This window comes from Aegilops tauschii, chromosome 7 (genome assembly GCF_002575655.3).
Source record: "Aegilops tauschii subsp. strangulata cultivar AL8/78 chromosome 7, Aet v6.0, whole genome shotgun sequence".
Taxonomy (NCBI): Eukaryota; Viridiplantae; Streptophyta; class Magnoliopsida; order Poales; family Poaceae; genus Aegilops; species Aegilops tauschii.
Genome location: NC_053041.3, coordinates 553303404 through 553312339, shown reverse-complemented (window position 1 = coordinate 553312339; position 8936 = coordinate 553303404). Strand labels below are relative to the sequence as shown.

The 8936-nt window shown below is 48.2% G+C and overlaps 1 protein-coding gene across 1 annotated transcript; it reads right to left on the bottom strand.

Moving 5' to 3' along the window:
• Positions 1–325: 325 nt before the first annotated feature.
• Positions 326–1088, bottom strand: LOC109780349 (probable calcium-binding protein CML29). The gene is made up of 2 exons (XM_073502913.1): positions 794–1088; positions 326–741 (listed from the first exon to the last, which is right to left on the bottom strand). Exons 1-2 carry the CDS (start codon positions 1029–1031, stop codon positions 491–493), a joined length of 489 nt encoding a protein of 162 aa, XP_073359014.1. The 5' UTR covers positions 1032–1088; the 3' UTR covers positions 326–490.
• Positions 1089–8936: the final 7848 nt, after the last annotated feature.

Below are 8936 nucleotides of genomic sequence, written 5' to 3'. Positions count from 1 at the left end.
AAAATAGACGTGTGGGCGCTAGTTGTTTTGCCCACACGTAGGCGTGTGAGCTGGTCCTCTTAGACACCACACAAAACGTGTGGGCAGACTCCTTAACGCCTACACGTGTGGTAGTTATCGTCGTCGTATTATTATTCACTGAAATATCTTGCCTCTCAATTTGATATTTAGTTAAATGTAACCACAGGATAATGCCTACTATCTTTGCTTCTGCAATCCTTTTCCAAAACTTCTCAGGTCTTGTTAATTTACACCTTCGATGATCTAGTAGTAACTAGTAAAGCCTCAAATCGATCGTGCCACTTGTGGACAGACAGACACTCTGCGAGAGGAATCTGTAATTTATTAGAGAAGACAAACTTGCATGTATCCATGCAGAAGTAGTCCACAACTCTCCTGACGTGCTCACGCTTATTAATCGATATCACAATACATAACTGCATATATGCACGCCCTCTAGCTAGCTCAATGGTACGTATGTAGCTCGAGCCTAGAGCAGGTCAGCCATGAGCTTGAACTCCTCGACGCTGATGGCGCCGTCGCCGTCCCCGTCCCCGTCCATGCACGCGATGATCTCCGCGCAGTCCTCGGCGCTGGCGGTGCCCATGAGCCCCAGCACCGTGGCGAGCTCGTCGGGGCCCGCGAAGGACTCCAGCGCCGGGACGGCGGCCTGCAGCAGCGCGCCGAGCGCGCCCAGGCCGAGCTCGCCGGCGTTCATCACGTCTAAAATGGCATCTGACACTTGACCCGAGATGGCAACTGCAATTGAGCAACCATGACAAATGTACCACGCAGAGCCGGCCGTCACGGTCGGCGTCGGCGCGCGCCAGCATGTCCCGCGCCTCGGCCTCCGACTTGTCCAGGCCCAGGGAGGCCAGGAGGCCCCGGAGCTCGGGGGCCGTGACGAGGCCGTCGCTGTCCGAGTCGAACGCCTGGAACGCCTCCACGAGCCTGCTGATGTAGCTCAGCGCCTCGAAGTCCACCGTCAGCGGCTGCGGCTGCGCCGACGCCCGGCGGGCCGGCGTCGCCATCGCGTTGGCGAGAACGAAGTACGAACTAGACCGTGAGAGACATGGTGGACCTGACGATTGGTTGGAGCTCGGTTGGCTTGCATGGACGGCCTTAAGAAGGCGAGGCGAGTGCAGCAGAATCTGAATCTCTCGGCCGCTTTGTGTCGACATGGAATGAACACTAGTGGACGAGCATCTTGTTCTCGCTGTTGGCAATGGCAGGATAAGGCCTCTGGATTCTCGCGTGATAGCGTGGACGTTCGTTTTGGATGACAAATCCTTTGAAGTTTGAACAGTTTGTACTATGACCTTCAAGGTCTCCACGCCGTGCCACCGGGCGAACGCATCCCAGAATATCGGAGGCCCATTTCGACAATGTGTGTGACGAGGAAGGAGGCAAAGATCAATCGCGGGAGCTATATCTCGCTTATTGCGCCTGAAGCGGTCTAGTAGGGTGTTTCTCGGTCGTGTGTTCATTCGTTCGGTCTGTTAGCTGCTGTGTTTGTTTCGTTTTTTTTTATTACTTCATCACTGGTTCTCTTCGGATTTTCCTTTTAAAATTCGTTAAACTTTGTCTTTCTTGTTTCATTCTCGGTTTTCTCCTGTTTTTCTATTTTCTTTTGTTTCTTTTTTTTGCACTGGGTTTTTTCCGGTTTTCTTGTTTTTTTGTTTTCCTTTTGATTGTTTCTCACTTTTTTTCGGAGGTTTTCCAACACAAGTCTACATTTTTGTATACATCAGATACATTTTTTCATACACGATTAAGATTTTTTCAAATATATATTTTGAAGCATGTTTTATTTTTCATACACATTATGCATTTTTGGTATAGACCTCAAACAATTTTTTATATATGTTTAACCATTATCAAACACATTATTAAGTTTTTTTCTGACACATATTTTGATGCCTTTTTTTCACACACATTGTATATTTCTTGTATACATCAGGGGCATTTTTATACACACAATTAAAAACATTTCAAATACTATTTTTGATGTCTACTTTTTACATACACCTTATACATTTTTCTTATACAACAGGGACATTGTTTTATACATGTTTAATATTTTTTAATTGCATGATTAACATTTTTATTTTATGTTTTCATGTCTAATTTTTTCATACACGTGTACATTTTACATACAGTTTCTACCTTTTTCGTATACGTCTTGATTTCTTCTACATGTTTAACATTTTATATTTATGTTTTGACGTATACTTTTTTCATACACATTATACATTTTTGTATACATTAGAAACATTTTTCTGTATATGCTTAACATTTTTCAAATGCATGATTAATATTTTTGACATTTTATGTAATTTGATTTGTAATATATAAGTTTATAATATTTAAAAATATAAACAAAAGTGGAAAAAATAACGCAAAAAATAGGAAAATATTAAAAAGCAAAAGAAACAAACGGGAGGTGAAGGCCCTGCATGCTGGGCCAGCCATGGCGGAGGCGCTTCAGGCGAGTGCTCGTACCGCCTCACTATAAGCAAGGCATAGTCGCTCCCAAGATCGATAGCCTCGCGAAGCAAAGAATCACTTGGGTTAGGAACAATAGTAGTACGTTTTAGCTCCATTTGCCTACACTCAACTAGAGAGGGCCAGATACTTCCAAGAATTTAGTTAGATCGGGATATCATTTATCTGTGGGCTTGATCCAGGTCTTCAAGTCGTGTACTACCTGGGGCTTGTTAAGCGCCGGTCAACGAGCAAGTTTGCAAACCCTTTACGTTTTCCTTTTCTTTCCTGCTAAAGTTCAAAAAAGGTGTCGCCGACGGGTTTGAACGCGAGATCTGTCAATTCGCAGAAAACCGCAACAACCACTAGGACATATTCACGCTTGTGCTTAATAACTTTTTTCCAGTTTTATTATTTCTTCAGTTCGCTATGAATCCAAAGGTGTCGCTTCCTTTTTTTCTTTTTTTTCTCCTTGTACCTTTCTTGTTTTTTTTGTTTTCTTAAATTTTCAAACAGTTTTTTCTCAAAATCAAAGAACTTTTTTCATATTCGCAAGATTTTTATTCAAAATCGATGAACTTTTTTAAATATATGAACATTTTTTGAAAGGGTTGGGTTTTTTCCAAAATTTAAGAATGTTCTTAAATTTTTTGAACTTTTTGAAAATAGATGAAGTTTTCTAAAAATTGGTGAATTTTTTAAATTTTGTGTATTTTTTATGAAAATCAATGAATTTTTTCATTTCTTTTTGGAAGTCCCCATGCTGCGAGTGTTGGGCGGGCCCACGACAGTGGCTACGTGAGCGCCAGTTCCCGAACTGGCGCCTGAAGCGCCGATTAGGAAGTCCCGAGCAAGTCCTTTCCAAGTACTAATTCTTCTCCTGTGCCGATTTCCTACTCTACTACTGTATTACTTTTTCTGTATTTTCTCCACGTGATAACCGAGGAGCATCCAGTGCCCGTCACACTGCTCCTTTCACCAAGAACAATACTATTACAACTTGCTACTTTTCAGCTTCCACGCTCGATACGGCTGCAAGTTGCAAACACTGGTAACGCATTTCCGGTAGTTGAATCTTGAATGGAAGACCAGCCCGTCCAGTCCAGACGTAAACTGCACACGCCGCCCCTGCAATTGACCCCCGGCGCTGCAAGAGAATCTGTCAAATGTCGCCGGCGAAATATTTCACGCTCTTTAGGACGCGCTAATTTAAGAACCAGAGTCTGGACTAAAGAAAAAGAGAGGTGGGCTCTAGGCGTGCTCCTAGGAAAAACATTAAAAATAAGAGAAAAGGGATAGACAAAAAGTAAGAAAAAAGACTAACCTAATAGCCACAATATTAAACGAAAAAGTATAGAAATTCATTTCATGATGAATCTAATCATATCGATATGATATTATGGATTTTGGTATATTTCACTACAAATTTGATCAGACGTAAAAGGTTTGACTTTTGAAAAAAGTAATATAGCTTATATTTTGAAACAAGGTAATTTTCTTTTTTAAGAAAACCAACAACACAAATGGCAAAGCGCACCCAACCTTTCTAGTAAGGATGACTTTGGATTAAATGGAAATTTTATATAGCCAGGTAACTGTAAGATTAGGGAAACCACACGTAGTGGTGCCTTGTATTGATCAATATATATAGGTTACAAGGCAGAGTTCGTATTGTACAATATACGGACACCTATACAAGGACTACACATATACAACCGTATAACTATACAAAAACAATACGGTTATATATTTTAACACCCTCCCTCAGTCATAAACGGGCGTCGGCGAATGTTAAGACTGTCCCGAAAATCCACAAAGAGAGGAGATGGCAATCCTTTGGTGAAAATGTCCGCAAATTGAGAAGAACTCGGAACGTGAAGAACCCGGACCTCGCCTGTGGTGACACGGTCTCGCACAAAGTGTAAATCGATCTCCACATGCTTGGTGCGCTGATGATGAACGGGATTCTATGTCATGTAAACAGAGCTCACATTGTCACAAAACACCACAGTGGCACCAGTCACCGGTCGATGAAGTTCCTGAAGAAGCTGCCGTAACCAACATGTTTCAGCCACGACATTTGCAACTGCCCTGTATTCGGCCTCGGCGCTGGAGCGAGAGACCGTGTCCTGCCGCTTAGCAGACCACGACACCAGGTTAGTGCCAAGAAAGACGCAGTAACCTGAGGTAGACCGGCGAGTGTCAGGGCAACCTGCCCAATCAGCGTCAGAATAGGCCAACAATTTGTTGGAGCTGCGTCGAAACAAAGTGAGGCCATGGCCGGTGGTGCCGCGGATATAGCGAAGCACACGCTTCACAAGGAGCAAATGATTAGCCCGAGGATCATGCATATGAAGACAAATCTGCTGCACAGCATAAGAGATGTCCGGCCGAGTGAACGTGAGGTACTGAAGACCGCCTGCAATACTACGATACTCGGTGGGATCTGCAACTGGATCACTGGACTTGGCTGAAAGTTTGGAGGTAGTATCAACGGGAGTAGAGATGGGTTTGCACTACAACATGCCAGCTCTGTCAAGAAGATCCAATGCATACTTCTCCTGTGAGAGGAACAAACTGTCCTTGCTGCGAGTGACAGAGATGCCCAGAAAATAATGAAGATCACCCATATCTGTCATACTGAATTCGGTACGAAGAGAGGCAATCAAACTGTGCAACAATGTCGAGGAAGATGCAGTCAGGATAATGTCATCCACATAGAGCAGGAGATAGGCCATGTCAGCACCACGCCGATAGACGAACAACAAGCTGTCGGACTTGGAGCCAATGAAACCAACCGATGCAATGAACAAAGCAAACTGCTGAAACCATGCTCGAGGCGCCTGTTTCAAACCATAGAGTGATTTGTTGAGACGACAAACCTTATCAGGGAAACGAGGATCAGTGAACCCAGAAGGCTGACGAGCATAAACAGTCTCGATGAGAGTGCCATTGAGGAACACATTCTTGACGTCAAGCTGATGAATGGACCAGTCACTAGAGAGAGCACTGTTCGAATAGTGGCTGGCTTAACGACCGGGCTGAAAGTTTCATAAAAATCGATACCTTCTCGCTGAGTAAATCCACGAAGCACCCAACGAGCTTTGTAGCGATCCAAAGAACCAGCAGACTTCATCTTGTGACGGTAGATCCACTTACCAGTAACAATGTTAGCATTGTGAGGTGGATCAACGAGGTCCCAAGTGTTGTTGGAGAGAAGAGCACCATACTCCTCAACCATAGCGGAATGGATCCTTGAGAGCACCACGATAAGTCTTCGGTATTGGACATAAACCCTCAACATGAAGATCAAATATCTTTTTCGGCTGCACAATGCCCTGTTTAGCACGAGTGGCCATGGCGTGGGATGGTGGCGGTGGAGGGGCCCGCGGCCGGCGGGTCCGGGGTGGATCCACAGCAGCAGGAGCCGGCGACGGCGTTGCCGGCGGTGACGCTGCTGTAGTAGGAGAAGGACTCCCAGCAGGACCGCCATCGAGGCTCCTGGCAGGGCGCTCGATAGAAGCCCGTGCCCCAGGTGACCGGGGCGAGGTCGGTGGCGGCGACCGAGGAGGGGACCGTGGCGGCGGCGACTGCGACCGTGGGGCCGCGTCCGGGGTCACCGTGCCTGGCACGGTGAATGGCATCAACGAGACCGGCTGCTCAGTACCCTGCAAAAAATCATAAGTGTTCAGGGAAGGAGTAGGAGTTGACGAAGATGGAGTGGAGGCAAAGGGAAAGGTTGACTCATCGAACACTACATGACGAGAGATGATGATCTTTTGGGTGGAGCGATCAAGGCAACGATAGCCATGATGTCGTGATGGGTACCCTAGAAACACGCATGGCACGGAGCGAGGCGCAAGTTTGTGCGGAGCAACGGCTGTGGTGTTGGGTAACATAGACATACGAAAACCCGAAGACCAGCATAGGCAGGATCTACGCCAAGTAAGGCACGAAAAGGAATACGATCCGAGATTGCCTTGGAAGCAGCCGATTATGCAACATAACGGCGATGTGAAGAGCTTCGACCCAAAAACGAGGTGGCATACTAACTTGGATAAGGAGTGTACGAGTAATGTCATTAAGAGTACGAATAATGCGTTCGGCTTTGCCATTCTGTTGCGAAGTGTATGGACATGAAAAGCGGAGTGCAATTCCATGGTGCTGGGCAAACGAATGGAGGAGTGAATTATCGAACTCACGACCATTATCACACTGAATAGCCTGCAAGCGTGCACTAAACTGGGTGAGCGCTAAAGCATGAAGGGACGACAAGTGCGAGAAAGCTTCAGATTTAATCAGTAGAGGGTAAACCCATGCATACTGAGTAAAATCATCGAGACAAACGAGATAATACTTAAAGCCAGAAATACTCTCAACAGGAGGTGTCCACAAATCACAGTGAATTATTTGAAAGGGAGTAGTGGTTACACGATTGGTGGAAGAAAAAGGAAGACGAACATGACGACCTAACTGACAAGCATGACACAAACTACTTTTATTCTTTTCCCTAGGGATAATCGAAGAACGAGCTAATGACTCCATGACGGGCTGCCCAGGATGCCCAAGCCGACGGTGCCAGAGTGCTGCATCGACGACGAGGAAGGTGTGTGGCTGGCTGGTAGAGGAAGGGCGGATGGAGTAGAGAGCTCCGAAGCTATTGCATCTGAGAATCTCGGTCCTGGATAGAAGATCCTTCACAGAAAAACCAAGAGGGTCAAATTCGACGGAGACACGATTATCAATGGTGAACTGACGAACAGACAAAAGGTTTTTAACTATGTTAGGAACTACTAAGACATTACGAAGGTAAAGAGGACGAGAGGTGGTGGAAATAGGAAGACGTGCATGCCCGGTACCGGTGATTGGAAGAGTGGAACCGTTACCGAGAACGACAGCACGACGAAAGGAGGAGGGGAGGACACGGAGGTGAGCATACCGGGATCGGACGCGAAGTGGGAGGAGGCGCCGGTGTCCATCACCCACTCCCTGGAGGGTGCTTGCAGCCCCATGGTTTGGAACTGATGCATGAGCGCGGCCTGGTCCCATGAAGCCGAAGTTGATGCCGGTGATGATGGAGCCGTGTCGGTGAGACCGTAGGAGTGCTGTCTAGAGGCGTAGCCGTAGCCGTAGGGAGCAAGGCCGTACGGGTTCTGGGCGTAGAACGCATGTGGCGATGGGGTGTGCCAGGGCGCGTAGCTGGGAGCAGGGGCATAGCCGGGCGGCGCGCGAACGAGCAGCCCCCTTGGCCATAGGGCCACATCTGGATGGCGCCGTTCCAGGGATGCTGCGGTGAGGGCCAGGAAGGAGTGGCAGCCTGCGGGGTCGCGGGCGCCGGGATGATCTCCTTGGTGACTCCAGCGGTGGCCTTCTTCTTCTTCTTTCCTTTTCTAGGAGCCTTGCCAGGGTTGCCGGTGTTGGTGAAGAGGGCCGTGTCCGAGTTGCGGGCGCGGCGGTTTTTGCGTTTCATGTCTTGGAGCGCAAGCAACGAGCGGCACTGCGCGAAAGTCATACCGGGCATGAGGGAGATCAGATCGGCGGCGGACTCGTATTGCTCGGAGAGGCCGTTGAGGCAGTGGACCACCATCTCGACATCATCAACGGGGGCACCAAGATCCGCAAGCCCATCGGAGAGGGACTTGGCCTTCTGAAGATAGTCGACCATACTCATCTCTCCCGTCTTGACATCGCCGAGCTCGGCCGTGAGGTGGAGTTGACGATTGATCTTGTGGTCGTTGAAGAGACCGTTGATGTTGTTCCAGAGATCGACAGCGAGGGGATCGTCGTCGGGCGTCATGACGGCGTCGAGGATACTGAGCGAGACAGACCCATAGAGCCAAGAGACGACGGTGGCATCGAGGAGAGACCACTCCGGGTTCGGCGCATCGGGAGCATCGAAGTCGAGGTGATCCAGGAGGGCGTACTTGCGACAAGCGGCGCAAAAGAAGGTGCGCCACTGCCGGTGAACGCCGGTGTCGAGAACGAGCTCGACGGGAACGTGGCCTTTGATGGAGTGGAGGCCGACGGCCTGGGTGTGCAGCGAGGTCAAGGAGAAAGACCCCGCGCTCGTCCCTGATCCATCGACGGCGGTCGCGAGAGGCAGCTTGGCCTTGGCGGCCTCGGCGTCCTGGCGCTCCTTGGCGGCGGCCAGCGCCTGGTTCGTCGCGTCGGTGTCGGGCTGCGACATGGATGCGGCGGTGCGGGCGCGGCGGCGAGAGAGGAGGTGGTGGCTTCGGCGGCAGCGGAAGGAGGAGGAGGGTGGCACAGGCTAGGGTTAGGTTTTTAGGCTCTATACCATGTAAGATTAGGGAAACCACACGTAGTGGTGCCTTGTATTGATCAATATATATGTAGGTTACAAGGCAGAGTTCGTATCATACAATATACGGACACCTATACAAGGACTACACATATACAACCGTATAACTATACAAAAACAATACGGTTATATA